Source organism: Chanodichthys erythropterus, chromosome 10 (assembly GCF_024489055.1).
Source record: "Chanodichthys erythropterus isolate Z2021 chromosome 10, ASM2448905v1, whole genome shotgun sequence".
Taxonomy (NCBI): domain Eukaryota; kingdom Metazoa; phylum Chordata; class Actinopteri; order Cypriniformes; family Xenocyprididae; genus Chanodichthys; species Chanodichthys erythropterus.
Window position 1 is genome coordinate 4,228,818 of NC_090230.1, and position 16,967 is coordinate 4,245,784.

Genomic DNA, 16,967 nt, shown 5'->3' on the forward strand with positions numbered 1-16,967 from the left:
AAACTTGAAAATGATGTCATTATTTACTTTAAACCAAACCAAACCAAACCAAACCTGTATAATTTAATTTCCCTACACCTACTTCCCATGATACTGGAAGAGAAGAAACTCATTTTTGGGTGTGGAACGAACGAAGTGAGGGTGTGAATTATGACATAATGTTTATTTTTGGTTTAACTATTCCTTTAAAGTGAAGATTAAGTGATGATGACTGTGCTAGAAATATCAGTGTGTCTATTTAAGTCGGTAAAAACGACATTCTTTGTATGTTAACACTGGAACACTTCCGTCAATATTTCACTGTATTAGTATGAATTTATGTAGCACGTGAGACGCAACTTTCAGCCGTTGATATGATCGGGTGGTGACGTCACTTCCGGGATGTTGTCAGTCAGAAGTCATCACCGTCAAGCGCAGTCGGTGTGTGTTTGTGTTCGTGTTTCCACTTCACCGCACTGGGTTCGAGTAGCAGAATGGGCCGGGATCTTTGAGTTCGTGATGTACTCTTGTTTTCACTGTAATGCAGGGAGAAAGACTCGTCAGGGGAAGCAGTTTTATTGATGTTGCGGGGATTTGTGTCGGTGAAGCGGGCTAGCTCACTGCGCTAGCTCGAGACAGGATGATTCGTTGGATCCGACAACAGCTGGTACGATCCATTTAAACTAGTTTATTATTACACTATCTGTATGATTCTTCATTGCTTTGGTGTTGAGGTCTTATGCTAAGTTTTTTTGTCGTTGCTTTAGTTCCAGGCTAGCGTGTAATGTCTGGCTAATTAAATCATTTCACAACGAATTAAATTACATTTAATTAGACACAACTCATTGTTTTGCTTAAATGAAACTATTTATATATTGTATTATGTTATCCGTTATTGTTTTGAAGCATGTGGTCAGATATGACGTTACTGAGAGCATGAATAAAGAGAAAAATCAACGGTTTTGTTTTTTAAAATTGTTTTGGAGGGAAGCGCGAGGGGTTTGCAGCAAAGCTCGCGTGCAGCCCCTCGTGATTGCGGCTTGTGTTTGATTGTTTTGACTGCTGGTGATTTGATTCAGTTGATGAGAGTTGTATTTCATAAAACTATGGACTTTTTTCTGCAACAAATGTCACAAGTGATGTTTCTCTTGCGCTTTAATAATAATGCAAAAAGTTTCACTTGTAGACTGCAATATATTGAGGTTGACTTGTTGACTTTACATGCTTTGGTTTGTTTGGACAAACCACAAATGACAAAATGCTTTAGATATCTAAAATATCCAGGAAAAACATCCCTGTAGTGAATTGCGCTGTTGTTCATCTGTCTTTCGATAAATTTGGAATCTGTGTCTGTCAGATATCTGCAGAGCCCCTAAAGGGACATGGAAAAAATGAGATGGGAGGGGAAATTATATTTCCATGCTTTTGACTTCTCTTCAAAAACTAATGCGTTCCACTAAGAAATTTCATTTGCTCACAGAACACTCGTTTTCTCACAAAACTAATGTGTTCCACTACAAAATTTCATTTGCTCACAAAGCAAAATTTCATTTGTTCTCCCAAGAAACTTTTCTTTTGCTTGCAAGGTATTTGAAGGCCATTCTTTGTGTTTTCATGACCATAAAGTGCCCTAATATAAGCAAAAATACTTTACAAAATAGGCCCACACCTTTCATTAAGGTGGTTGTTATTAAGTACAGTAACAGTTTGGGAAGAAAAATCGCCAGAAAAAGCCCAGTGAAGAAGAATAAAATAAAACCTCTTTCATTTGATATATAGAAATACAGGCTAATATGAGAACGATGTCATAGCATCTGCACCCAGTGTGTGAGTGTGTTGTGTTAATGTTAAAAACAAAAGTAAATAGCTTTGATTTGTAAATGGAGCATTTCCTCAGTTGAAGAAAATGGTTTCAATATGGTGTATAGTTACAGTGTAACATTTCCTTATCTTGTTTATTTCTGCACTTCTCAGATGGCTTACAGTAATTTACTTTCAGAAGACTAGAAATCTTGGATATAAAATGTAAACAACTGATTTATCTTATCTGGTTTGTATGTCTGAAAGGTTGTGCCCTGATGCTGTTTGTTTGACTCAGGAAGTGTTTAGATCTGGTGATTTCAGTGGTGTTAGACACTGCTACCCTGTGGCTGCAAACTTGCTTTTGACATTAAATGTTTAGTGGAGATGGAAACAGTTGGTGGTACAGAACCACATCTCTGTTTTTCACATGCTTCAGGTGCCTTTTTCTTATCTGTGTAATTGGGTTTGTACTGAGTAATTGGTATATTTTGGAACAGTGAAATGTTCCTGCATAGCTGAAATGGATGCCTGCAGGGCAGTGTTGAAATTAAAGAGTTTTCAGAACTTCCCTCATTTGACAGCATTGAAAGAACAGACTGCCCAGAGTGCGTATTGTAATTTTCCTGTCACAACCTTGTGTATTTAGTGCCTCTTTTACACACATTATTACACATCCTAAAAACACCTCCAGAGCACCAAGGCAAGTAGTGTTAGTGTAATTGTGATAAGGGCTGTAACTAATAATAATTTTGATGATCGATTAATCTATCGATTATTTTTAAAATTAATCTTATTATTTTCTGATCAGCTGATTAATCCTTTAGTTAACCTACCCAAAAATAATAATGGCAATTTCTGCATTAATCTTTTAATGTTTTATTTAACACCAGGAAGTTTTATCACAATTGACAGGGTGATATTAAATAAACAAGTCCAATCGAGGAGCTCATCCATCAGATATTTTAAACCAACAAGGACTTTAAAGGGATAGTTCACCCAAAAATGAAAATGTGATGTTTATCTGCTTACCCCCAGTGCATCCAAGATGTAGGTGACTTTTTCTCTTCAGTCGAACGCAAATTATGATTTTTAACTGCAACCGCTGCCGTCTGTCAGTCAAATAATAGCAGTGGATGGGAACTTCAACTATAACAGTAAATAAAACTTGCTTAGACAAATCAAAATTAAAACCTGCGGCTCGTGACGACACATTAATGTCCTAAGACACGAAACGATCGGTTTGTGCGAGAAACCGAACATTATTTATATAATTTTTACCTCTAATACACCACTATGTCCAACTTCGTTCAGCTTCCTGTTAGTGAGGTCAAAAAACGCGTTGTGATGACGGAAGTGATGTCTCGCCCATATACTTCAATGAGTGCGAGACATCACTTCCGTTGTCAGAGCGCGATCTGACCTCACTAGCCGGAAGTTGAACAAAGTTGGACATAGTGGTGTATTAGAGGTAAAAAAAATTATATATACTGTTCGGTTTCTCGCACAAACCGATCGTTTCGTGTCTTAGGACATCAATGTGTCGTCACGAGCCGCAGGGTTTAATTTGGATTTGTCTATGGAAGTTTTTTCGACTCTTATTGTTCAAGTTCACTGCTATTATTTGACTGACAGACGGCAGCGGTTGCAGTTAAAAATCATAATTTGCGTTCGACTGAAGAAAAAAAGTCACCTACATCTTGGATGCACTGGGGGTAAGCAGATAAACATCAAATTTTCATTTTTGGGTGAACTATCCCTTTAAATGCTTTGTAATCGAGTGCAGAAAGTACGTTTGAGCCGAGCGCTTCGCAGCTTGCACCCATGTCAACTTTGGTTCAGATGAACGCAAATCATTTCTCCATCTCTGAGTAAACTAAACCCATCATAATACATTTCAGTGTGACTCTCACTTTATACAGTTCTGTTCATTCAGAAAATGTGCAGGTGCCAGTTCGGTTATAGGGTAAGTTTACACGATAATGATGTACAAAAAAACGGAAAGGTTTTTTCTTTGTCCAGATGACAATGCTGTCCAAAGCAATCCCCGTTGACATGAATCTGCAAAAATGACTAAAGACTAGGGCTGCACGATATATCGCATGAGATTGTCGCATGCATTTCGTCAGTAAAGCCGGTTCCCTGATTACCGCTAAATCGCCATCAGCTGCTTTCAAATGGAGCGGCATTTATTAGACAGAGCCGTAGTTCACTGAAAAGCCACGCAATATCGCGTTCATATCGCAGATGAATCGCCTTCGATAATGAACGCAATATTGCGTGGCTTTTCAGTGATCTACGGCTCTGTCTATTAAATGCTGCTCCATTTGAAAGCAGGTGATGGCGATTTAGCGGTAATCAGGGAACCGGCTTTATTGATGAAATGCGCGTGACATGCGATGTATATATATCTCATGCGATATATCGTGCAGCCCTACTAAAGACGCTGTATTGTGCATGCCAGGTCAGTAGTTGATGTCACTTTGTAAAGAAACACTACGTGCCTGCGCACATAAGCATTTATGCTTTTACAGAGCACTCACGCCAAATTCGCATGCCTATAGACTGAACACGTAATGCGTATGTGCATGCCGTCACCACCTTCACAGATTTGCGTTTTTGTAGCTTACACAGAGATGATAGCGGTATTGTTTTCAAAAACTTGCACTTTGTAACCCGTTTTCAAAAGTTTGTGTTTTCAGGCCCCAAAAATGCGGTTGTCACACTTGTAAAAAGTAAACCACTGTATGAACGCAACTGGCGCTGCCATATTAGCTATCCATGAACTGCATTATTAGACCATTTTCTAAGGCTGCACAATTTATTAAAAGTTAAACCATTTAAAAATCAAAATATAGTGTAGAGTTATGAAAACACAAACGCTGTCATTCAATTAAATAATGTTTTAAGTCATTTTACAGGCTATTGTTCACTTGTCACGTCTATTTTATTACCACAAAAAAAAAAAAAAATCTGATAACTCAATTAATCGTCTAAATAATCAACCGATTACTCAATTACTAAAATAATCGCCTGTGACAGCCCTAGTTTAAATTGTAATAATATTTCACAATGTTACTGTATGTATTTTTTTTAATTCGATAAATGCAGTCTTGGCGAGCAGAAGAGACTTCTCTCAAAAACATTAAAAACCCCAAACTTTTGAACATTAGTATGTAAGTCTTTTTTTTTTATGTGTGTGTTCTGGTGCTTATTTTTGTTTATTGTCATGTATGAATGATGAAGGCTATTGTTGCTAAAATTGAGGTATTAAACAGTTTGAGGTATTAAACATTGAGGAAAGGTTGGCTGTTACTTTTCCAAGGATTCAGATTTGTGATTGTGGCAAACAAACAAAAAGTTGAAATCCCATACACAAAGACTGGAAGGAGGGACTTGAGTCATATCTAAAGACCAGGATGTCATAGATGCTTGAGCCGGGTTCATGACTTGGTAGTCAGTAAACACCTACTAACCACCCACAACATTGTTGTTGTGAGTTTTGCATTTGCAACTACTCAGATTTTCTTCAGAATTGGAAAACATCCACCCTCATTTACACAGGGCTGCTGCTTATGTTTCTTCATGTTTGTGTGAGTCATGGGAAGTGTGAGCTTAGAATCACTCAGAGCACTAAAGCCTAATGTGATCTGCACTCTGTTTGCTTTTCTGGTGCCAACGTCATCTTACACAAGCTCATCTGCTGCCATACCAGTCACATATTAACTCATAATAAATGGTAAATAAATTTTATATGTAGTTTTTAAATATTACATTTATTTAATGTTATTCCATTGAATATATTTTGTGTGAATATGGCTAGATATTCAATTAATGTGAGAGAATGGTCAAATGCTCTTCTTGGTCAGTGCTTGTCTAGTGAGGTATTCATATAAACAAAGTAGGTATTTATATATAAACAGGCAGTACATCTGGTCTGCATCATAATAATGGATCTGTACATTAGATCCTGTAGTGTAAAGGCAGGAACACACCAAGCCGACAGTCGGCCGTCGGGCAGTTTTTCTTCGTCGGCCGACTAAGTTTTCTCAGTGTGTTCCACACCGTCGGCTGAAGTTTGTCATCGTCAGCTTTTTTTCGGCTGATTCGAAATGTTGAATCGGCGTTGGAGCTCGTCGGTCCGTCACGCCATCTGATCATTCTGATTGGCTGTTCAGATACTGCCGCCTGCTGGTTCGGAAAGGCATTTCATCTCAAGCAGGTGCAGAACTGACGTGCTACTTGGCCATCGAGTGTCGGTTTGGTGTGTCAGGGCAACTTTGGACACAGTTCGCTACTAGTTCGTCGGCGTCGGCTTGGTGTATTCTGGCCTTAAAGGCTGATTTATACTTCTGTGTCGGACCTACGCCGGAGCCTCTGCACAGTAGGCTATGCGTTTATTTTCATTTATACTTCTGCGTCGTTGTCCGCGTCGACATGCATTGAAGACCACTAGTAGGCAGTGTCTGCGGTCATGTTGAGTATCAAGGCAAAAGCCAAAGAAGCAGCTTGTCATGGAGCAGGCTAAATGAACCGAAACTCAGCATATAGGCTGCTTGCATCACAGACATGAGAAATATATCTATAGAAAGCTTGAAATGTCTTTTAAACGAAATAATTCAAAATGAAAAGAAATGGGCTACTCTCTGATTATGTAATCCAAAAGAAAAGTGCATTCTGCACATCCACTGCAAAGACGATGAGTCAGCAATGTCAACTTCATTTTTGCAGCTGACACTGATTTAGAAAACATTAGATTATTAAAAAACAATTAAAATGTCTCTGCTGTTTTTTTTTTTTTTCTTTTGTCAAATTCATAATCATTTCTTTTGCTGGTTCTTTATGGCAAGCTTTATGTGTGCGCTTGAGTGCTATATAAATGCTAATTATAATAGTACATTCTCTCCAGTATTTAAGAAATTGAATGTGAGAAATCAACTAATCAATGTGATTAGTCAACTAATGGCTTGAACAACTAGTCGATGAGAAAAAAAATATATTTTACATTAACACGCACACACACTGAACTTTGTGCGATTGCTTTGGAAATCGACAGGTCGAAAAATCGTGTCGTATATCACCTCGTCCGTACGATTTTCAGATAAACTCACTCATGACGTCTGCGTGGACATAGGATCTTCCGACCATCAGAATTCGCACCATGTACGCCCGCCTTTAATGACGGACAAATGGAGTTCAACAATTGGGTTTTCAAAAAAGTAACATTTTGCTCAATATCCACAGTTCTGTGCTGAAATTCAAGCTCTGGTGAATAACGCAATATACATTTCCATAGACATCAGAGTTTATATCCAAACTGTAATGACCAAGAATGTGATTGCTTCTGGAAATGGGGACTTTAATGAATAACTAAGGGTGTGATCACACTTGGCATGTTTGGTTTGATTAAAACGAACTCTGGTACAATTTTCAAGTGTGAATGCTGCCATCTGAGCCCTGGAGCAGCTGTGTGATCAGCAGTAAAAGCTGCTCCATCTGAAAGCTGAATAAACAGAAGATTGAAAAGCTTTGATTAAACTATGATAATATATGTTTTTTCTGAGTTCTTCAAGCCTTCTTGGCTATTTTCATGATAATAAAGTATATTTATTATTTCAACGCTAATCAACATAGCCTTTAGTATAGAATACTATGAAATATGTTGTGTGCCTTATTCTGTGTAAGAAACCACATCATCTCAGAAGGATGTTTTCAAACGCTCAACTGATGTTATGAAGTGAGTTTGGAATAAAAACATGCTATTAAATTTAGTCTTTTGTTGGATAAGAGGTTCTTAAATGCTTCTCATGTTTGGAAAGATGACGCGTGTTGCTTTTTTTAAATGCACATTATAAGCGACTCAAACCCGTAGTGCTTTCAGATGGAGCAGTATTTACTACTGATCATTGAGCCGTGTTTCACTGACAAGCTGCGCATAAATAATTGCAACATTTGTGATTTCATTAACCAAATAAGCCAAATCAGTTATGCGTGGTTTTAGGTTAATTGCGATTAATTGTGCAGCCCTAATATGTATGCACATACAACGAGTGCATTTAGTCCAGCACATATCATTGTTTTAGATGTCTGGTAAGTTAAATTGCCCTTTTTTTTGTATTAGGTTCAATGTTAAAGGGGTCCTATTATGCTTTTTCAACTTTAGTGTGTAATGTTGCTGTTTGAACATAAAAATATCTGCAAGGTTTACAAAGCTCAAAGGGAGATACTCTCTTTAACAGAAAACACTTTTCAAGAAAACTACAATGCACTTTTCCCGGATCTTTTGAAGTCACATGTCACTAATTTAAATAATTCCCGCCCATGGAATACGCAAAAAAGGGAGTTAGGCCTGACTTGAGCTGTGTTAGAGAATACCTGCTTTTTAAAGCGTGTTGTTTTTCAACCCCAGTTCCAAAACCATTTTGTTTGACCTTCCTAAGGTGGACGAACTTAGAAAACAGTGATTAAAATTTATTATTTTATCTGTGTGCTGCACATTTCACGGAGGACAGCTTCCAGAACCTAAGAGAATACAGTGCCGCCTATACTCAAAAGCTTCTAGTGAGAGACGGAGCAATTCCCATTTTCCCGGTACATTCAGTTGTTTATGGATCACGACCTGTGAGTATTTATTATTTGTTTTTGTGTTTTCTATTAATTCTATTAATTTATTATGTTGTTGTTATGATTCAAACAAAGGGCAAAGCTGTTTGGCTCCACTAGTCTGCTAGATAAAATTACAGTGATGTAGTGTTTAGCTACAGGGCTCTCGCTTTTGTAAGACTGTTCACTGATCCTTAGGAACTCACCACTCTGAAACATCCTGTAAAATCTGTGCTTGCAAAAGTTTCTGCACCATCCTCTTGTTTGTAGACATTTACAAGCTCTGAATCAGGCTCGAATTTGTATGGCAAAATTGATGAAATCATTAATATTTACACTTGAGCAGATGAAACTTGTGTTTCAAGGATTAGATCACTTTGAAATGATATTTAGCCGAAGCGTTACTCACCCTCAAGCCATCATAGGTGTATGACTTTATTCTTTCTGATGAACATAATCTGAGGAATATTAATAAATATCCTGACACATCCGAGCTTTATAATGGCAGTGAATAGGGTTCACGAGTATAGGCTGAAGAAAGTGCTTCCAGGTGTAGGATGTAGTGTAAGCTTTTTGAACTGCAAGAGTTTTAAACTTTATTCATACTTTGAATACGGAAGGTGGTCTGGCAGAAGCTAGATATTTTACTTCATATCTTGTTTAAATATGGATATATATATATATATTTTTTTACACCCATGCATCGCTTCGCTTCAGAAAGTCTTTATTTAAGTCTTTATATTTGGGGTAATTTTCATTTCAAAGTGATCTAATCCTTTAATGGTAAGAGGCGTGACATTTCCAGAACACGCTCTAAGCAGTTTTCCAATCACAACACACTGGGCAGGCTGACCAACCAGAGCATATTTCATATTTCGAAAGGAGGAATATTGAGTTTTTTGAACAATCACCCGTGAACCTAATACACCCCAAAACAAAATCAAACACTTTAAAAAAGGGAATAATATGACCCTTTTAAAAATGTGTGAATGTTAAGCAAACTAGGACTAAATGTGTCATTTTCTTTTTTGGTCCAGACCAAAAGAATCAAGAGAACCGAACTACAACTGTGAACAGCAACAGCCTAAGAAGACACATACTAACTAAATTTGTAATCGTGTTTGAAATATGCTTGTGCTTAGTGCAAGTAAGAAAAAAATGTTTCTCACAAAACAAGCTGCTGTAAGTGTCTGAAATGCTGATGTGCAGGTACTCATGTGGGCTTTCAGGTTCCAGACAGGTCATTGCAGGATGAGTCTGCGATGGCCTTCCTGACTGCTCATCTCATTTGCTGCCACTTCCCAAATGAATGATTAATTAAAGGTGCTTTACTGGAGCGGCGGACTCGTTCTTCATAATGAAAGTCACAGACTGTTACGCAATGCGCAGGGCAGATGAGCGCTCTCTCAAACTGTCTTTAAGTAACTTGGAATTAATTGTAAATTTAGATGTGGAGCAGCAAACTGAAGCCATCACAGCTGTGCCTCGGATTTATTTATCTGTCTGCTTTGGTCAGCTCAGTGTATGTTTACAAGCTTTTCTGTGTAAAGATTGATTGTGAGAAGAGATATGGAATCACTTGTTCTCCAAGAACGTGTTCTCTGTTCTCTTGATATACTTGATTAGCTGCCTTGTTCTGCTGTTGTGCTGGTTTATTGCAGCCTGTGCTTCATTATCTCTATAATGGGGATTATTAGTGCGTATGAGGGGAGAAAAAAACAAAAACATTTAGCTGTTAGGCTAAATCAATCCCTCCTGGTTTTGTGTGTGTGTGGGTGTGGGTGTTTACGGTCATCACTATCAAGCACCATTTGAAGGTGGGACTTTTCTGACACATGGTCACAGGAGCACATGGTGTGAGAAAGCAAGATTATTTGCTTTAGTAACCTTATTTAAAATATGAAATGTACATACGTGTGTGTGTGTGTGTGTGTGTGTGTGTGTGTGTGTGTGTGTGTGTGTGTGTGTGTGTGTGTGTGTGTGTGTGTGTGTGTGTGTGTGTGTGTGTGTGTGTGTGTGTGTGTGTGTGTGTGTGTGTGTGTGTGTGTGTGTGTGTATGAAGGTGTAAAGAAGCCTTTTTCAGGTTTTATGAAGTTTTTATTTTTCATGTTCAGAAATTCAAGTTTTTCTTTCATTACCTCAGGGCAACGTTGTGTGATAAGGGGTACTTTTTATGGATGTCTTGGCAATACCTCACATTGGCAAATAATGTCTGACAAGAAGGGAAGATGCAAGGTTTCTGGGTGCACAGGAACACCCAAAGTTATGTGCAAAAAGTGTAGCATACACCTGTTTCACAGCAGAGAAGAACTGCTTTTTGAAGTTTCGGACAGAGTAAAAGTTTTTATTGATAAAATGTTCCCAAATGAATCAAGAAATGATGTGGCATAATTTTTATCATGTGCTATCAAAATGTGTGCAGTAGAGGGTTAAGTTGTTTTAGCTTATTTTAATGCTTTTGTTTTATTTTATATATAAGTCATTTTGAGGCCCCAACCACTTTAGAAGTAATGTTCATTTGGTCAGCTATTTTTGATGTAGTCTGTGTCAAATGTGCTTTTTTAGTTTTTATCATATTCAGTCAACCTATCCTGTTTTTGTTTTGAGAAGTTTTAGTTTGGGAATTTTAGTTTAGTTTAAGTCAGTGAAGACTTGAGGCCCATTCACACTCAGGACGATAATGATAACTTTGATGATAAAGATCTAAATTCATTATAAATGTAAAAGAATAGCAGAGTTCACACCACAGCTATAATGATAACGACACAGAGGAACAATATCATTAGAATCACATTCAGAACGATTTTTGCCAGCTGATGAACAATAAAAATTTTGACAGCCAATCAGAATCCATTCTGCTTTAAAGAGCCCGAGCATTTAAAGTGGCAGATGAGAAAACCGCACCGTGCGCTTAGATTAAACAGAACGATATTGCCTGCTGGTGTGGACACCAATATAGATATCTTTATAGTTATTTTTCTTGGTGACTAGGGATGGGCTATATATATATATATAAGTTATTAATTATTATATTATTTATTATTATTTTCTTCTGGGAAACAGCAGTTTATGTTTAAATTGTGTTCCAGTGACTGTGCTGAAAAACATCACACAACAACAATAAATTAAAATCACTTTTGTTTCATTGCGACGAAATATGTGATATGCAAGGCGGTTTACTTGGATTCGGTTTTCCTCAATCTTTTTTTTTTTTTTTTTTTTTATGTAATCTTAAAAATTATTCGTTCACTCCTAAAAAATCTATGAATCAGTTAACATAGATTGTTAATCACAGCACAGTTGTGAAAAAAGGAGCTCAAGATGTTCATGTTGGCACACAGAATGAGTTTCAGCATCTTACTTTTGGAAAGTGTTGAGGGGAAATGGGATGGAAACACGCAAAGGATGAGTCAAAAGATTCAGACTTTAATTGAATGCATGTGTTGCCAATGGGGTTGGATGACGTGGCAGTCTAACATACAAGTGGAGATTTCCCTGCCTTCTCTGGGCATGATTCAATAGAAGACACTCAGTACAGACACCAGCTGTTCAGACTTTAGGAGAACATGTACAGCATGCTACCAGAGAAGGTTTTGCATAAAGCACCAGGTGGACTGAGAGTTTGTGTCTATGCAAAGAGCCGTCAAATATCCCACAAACCAAAGTCATTATATGTTGTTATTTCTGAGGAAATTCGACAGCTCGGAATCTGAGGCCAGATTCGTTAAACATTCCTTCATTCTGAACTGCTTCTTTTTCTTTTTTAACTTAATAAAGTAATAAATTCCTAAGAATGTTCTCATCATTTTTTCTTAAAAGTGAGGTCATATTAGCAAATAGGTCAGTTGTCTCGTCAATAGTGTAGCGATGTATGTATTGTCAAAAATAGCAATATTTTCAGGTCCACCGGTATAATGGGTCCAAATTTCGGTGCATTGTGCATAATTCTACTCTTTCCGCAGATTTCACGCTCTCGTCCGAAGTGCACTGCCGTGATAAAGCCACCTCTGACATATAGCTCAAGAGTGCCAAAATCATTTTCGCAGCTTATTAATGGTCAAATACACACAAATAATGTCACAATGCCCATATCGGTGAGTATTAACGTAAACACAATCGTAAACAGTTCAGGAAAGCGTAACAATATGTGTAACAATATTTTGGATTCAGAAATGTGTAACAATATTTTGGATTCGTGTGTGCGTCAGGGCTTAAAGGAACAGCGACCTACACACGGCCTAAGACGTGCTACAGCAGTAACAGCACAGCCTACTGTGCTAAACAGCCTAACAGCTACAGCATAGTTTCGACCAAGTATAAATCAGCCTTAATACTCTCTATGTTGTTAATGTTAATCAAACAAAAAAGTCAATGAGAAAATCACTTAATGCTCTTGACTGATTAACTGTTTAATCTGTATTAAATTTTTACAATGAAGATTATTACCTAAATACTACTGTTAGACTTCTAGACTTTCTAGACTCATTTGTATCTTTATTCTATTGTATTTATTTGTCCTATTGTTGGTAATGTTTTTGTTCTTATTTTATTACTGTTTTCTTGTATTTTTTTAATTCAATTTACTGTTTGAAAATCAAGCTTCATTGTGCTGTGTGTAAGCTATTACAACAAAATTACCTCTTTGTAAAAACAAATACATTGAGTTAGCAAATATTTTTGTGAGATAAATGTAATGGTAATTGATCAACATTTATATATGAATAAAAGCTTAAAAGTTGTCGTCATATAAAGTGATCTCTTCAGAAGAAATTATTTCCTACACTTTTAATGGATGGACACATAAAGAAATAATATTAAAAATATCTAAATGACAGGATATGCATTTGCGGTTGTCAAGTTGACTGGCACAGCCCTACATTCGTTGGATTATTTTAAATTAAAAAATATTGCTTGTGCTTACTATGATTATTATGGTAATCTACAAGCAGTAAAAAAAAAAAAGATGGGCTTTGAGTTGATCAGTGAATCTTTGACAAGAACCTCCATACAATCAGATTATACCAAAGCCTGTTATTTTCTAAAAAAAAAAAAAAAAAAAAACTTAAGAAAAGATTTTAGAACTTCTTAGGAATTTATCTGAAACTTCAAGTTTTTTCTTAAAATAAGATTTTATGAATCTGGCCCCTGATTTCCACACACAGAACAAGTCTGAGAGTCACATGTGTGTCTGGCCTGCAGACCTAAAATAAAGTCTGAAAGCAATAGGACTTCAGTAGTAAGTGATTTAACTCCCATGTGCTGTGAAAGTGCTTCCCGTAATGAATTGTTTGCTGCACACTAACTGAATTAATAATGACTTTGGCAGAGTGTTATGCACGCCCATCAGGCTCTCAGCTTCAGCTTAGTATTTTTCCATAAGCTGTAAGTGTATATTGCTTGTTTCACCAACAGATATTACATTATCTATAGCCCTAGGTGAAATTTTTAACAGGCAGTTGTTGATTTCTCTGGCCTGTCTGTCTGTGTCTCTGCCTGACCTGTCTCTCCTCATTTCTTTCAGGGCTTTGACCCTCCCCATCAGAGTGACACACGCACAGTTTACATAGCAAACAAGTTCCCACAGCATGGCCATTATATTCCTCAGAGGTTTGCAGACAACAGGATCATTTCCTCCAAGGTAAGAGCAGACAGCATGATTCTTCTGAAAGCGTAAATGTGAAAAGACCTTCAGCATAGAAAAGATCTACAGTCATTTGCCTCATATGTGCATGTGTTTCCCTACTCTTGAGAATTTGACTGTAAAATCCAAACTCTTGTTGTTTTCTCTTTGTAGTACACCATATGGAACTTTGTCCCCAAGAATTTGTTTGAGCAGTTCAGAAGAATTGCCAATTTTTATTTTCTCATCATCTTCTTGGTTCAGGTAAGCTTAGTTTGGAGTTGCTGTGATTAACAAATATTATGCATTTGTGAATCAGTTAATTCACATTCACAAAAAAAGGTGTATATATACAGTCAAACCAAAATTTATTCAAACACCGTCATTCATTATTACAGTTTATTCACTATAGTTTAAAAAAGGTAATAAAATATGACAAGATCTCAGAGTTAAACTGTGTCAGGAAAAAATGAAAAATCTTAATTATGTCAGATAACACTTGAGCAAAACATGGCCAGGTCAACGTGTCTGAATAATTTTTGGTTCCAAATTTTTATCAATTTTACTAGTAGTCCACTGTATGAAGAAATTTTGGGTATGATATGTCAGTTTACTTTATTTTGCTATCCTCACTTACATAAATGAACTATAGTGTCCTGCACCCACTAGTAAAAATCTATAAAAAATGTCTGAATAATGTTTTGTTTGACTGTATTTGCAAACAGTAATTCACTCATAATCTAATTTCATATATATGATTTGATTTGCGAATGCAAATTACACAGGTATGACTTGTGCATCTGAATTGTGCAATTGTTAATCTTATTTTTTGAATATGACTTAGTTTGACTAAATTGCTGGTTGCAAATATGAGCTTTCTTGTGAATGTGAATTAGCTTGTGGATTTGGCACTCATGTTTTGTAAATAATTAAATTATATAATTGCGAGTTCAGCATCATCAGTGTTGGGTGTTGTTCAGTAAGTAAAGATTATGTTCACTACAAACACCCTGGTCGTACTGTATGTTAAAGTACAACATGACAACAAGCACTGATCAGTCTCGCTGTGTCATCCTAACTGAAAGCCACAAGCATGAAATCACTCCCGCCTGAAATAACATAATATTATGCTCTAAAATTGTTTTATTTGACTTAAAATTCTAGTATAATATTAGGGATGTCCCCGACTATGGATTTACATAGTCGAATCAAATTTGAATCAGTCTCTGATCTTGAAAAACAGCAGTCCACTATATAGTGCGCACAAACTCTTTTCGCACTCAAGGCGAAAGGAGTATAGGCTACTTTGAAAGGCTCTCACACTCAACTGTGCACGAGATAGAGCAGGACGCAGAAAATTAAGTAAGGCCTATACCCACGCCTTCAGACAACTTTTATTTTCTTTCACACACAGCACAGAGAAACAACTTTCTAATAAAGCGACCAAACTGCCTGTCAAGTGATAGACGAAACTGACAATGATTTTATCTTTTTTAAACTGAAATGAAAGGCAACGTGGATAAACATTCACAGCCACGATGTACAGAACACCACTCAAAGATATAGAAGAAATTGAATAAAAACATTTTGCATCAATAAACCTTACAAATATCTATAAATAACTGCAGAAAGGCCACACTGCAGATAGATATGCATTTCACATGTCGGCAAATCAAATTAAAGGTGCCGTAGAACGTCTTTTTAAAAGATGTAATATAAGTCTAAGGTGCCTGAATGTGTCTGTGAAGTTTCAGCTCAAAATACCCCATAGATTTTTATATATATATATATATATATATATATATATATATATATATATATATATATATATATATATATATATATATATATATATATATAATATACATTTTTTTAATTGCCTATTTTGGGGCATCATTAAATATGCGCCGATTCAGGCTGCGGCCCCTTTAAATCTCGTGCTCCCCTTGCTCGCACTTGCCTTAACCAGCATAAACAAAGTTCACACAGCTAATATAACCCTCAAAATGGATCTTTACATAGTGTTCGTCATGCAGCATGTAAGTACAGTGTTTATTTGGATGTTTACATTTTATTCTGAATGAGTTTGATAGTGCTCCGTGGCTAAAGCTATAAAGATTTATTTTTGAATTTAAATTAAAATTATATTTAAAGTTTTATTTATGAATTATACAGACTGCAAGTGTTTAATAATGAAAATAACAACGGCTCTTGTCTCTGTGAATGCAGTAAGAAACAATGGTAACTTTAACCACATTTAACAGTACATTAGCAACATAATGAAACATTTAGAAAGGCAATTTACAAATATCACTAAAAATATCATGATATCATGGATCATGTTATTATTATTATTATTATTATTATTATTATTATTATTGCTCCATCTGCCATTTTTCGCTATTGTTCTTGCTTGCTTACCTAGTCTGATTCAGCTGTGCACATATCCAGACGTTAATACTGGCTGCCCTTGTGTAATGCCTTTCATAATGTTGGGAACATGGGCTGACATATGCAAATATTAAGGGCATACATATTAATGATCCCGACTGTTACGTAACAGTCGGTGTTATGTTGAGATTCGCCTGTTCTTCTGAGGTCTTTTAAACAAATGAGATTTATATAAGGAAGAGGAAACAATGCTGTTTGAGACTCACTGTATGTCATTTCCATATACTGCACTCTTGTTATTCAACTATGCCGAGGTAAATTCAATTTTTAATTCAAGGGCACCTTTAAATCAGCAAAATTGCCCGTGCGAGCAAGCTTTAACTCTACAGCGCAACATCAATGCACCAAAAAACAATAAAAATCAATTTACAGAATTGAATTAGAACAGAATATACCGTTCTAATAAATAAATAAAAAAAAAAAAAAATGAAATGGTTATAATCAAGTCACAACTTCAAAATTCCTGAAGTGCAGGGGAAAATTCAAAACACAAGACACAAATAGTTAAATTAGA

General features: G+C 36.4%; 1 protein-coding gene across 6 annotated transcripts in view; it reads left to right on the top strand.

The window, feature by feature from the left end:
* The first annotated feature begins 372 nt into the window (after window positions 1-372).
* Window positions 373-16,967, top strand: part of atp11b (ATPase phospholipid transporting 11B) — a 57,974-nt gene continuing 41,379 nt past the window's right edge. For all 6 annotated transcript variants that reach the window (XM_067395847.1, XM_067395843.1, XM_067395845.1 and 3 more), the window contains exons 1-3: window positions 373-646; window positions 13,904-14,020; window positions 14,177-14,266. In XM_067395847.1, coding sequence (XP_067251948.1) covers window positions 620-646; window positions 13,904-14,020; window positions 14,177-14,266 — 234 coding nt within the window. In that variant the 5' untranslated portion in view covers window positions 373-619. The remainder of the gene's footprint in view (window positions 647-13,903; window positions 14,021-14,176; window positions 14,267-16,967) is intronic.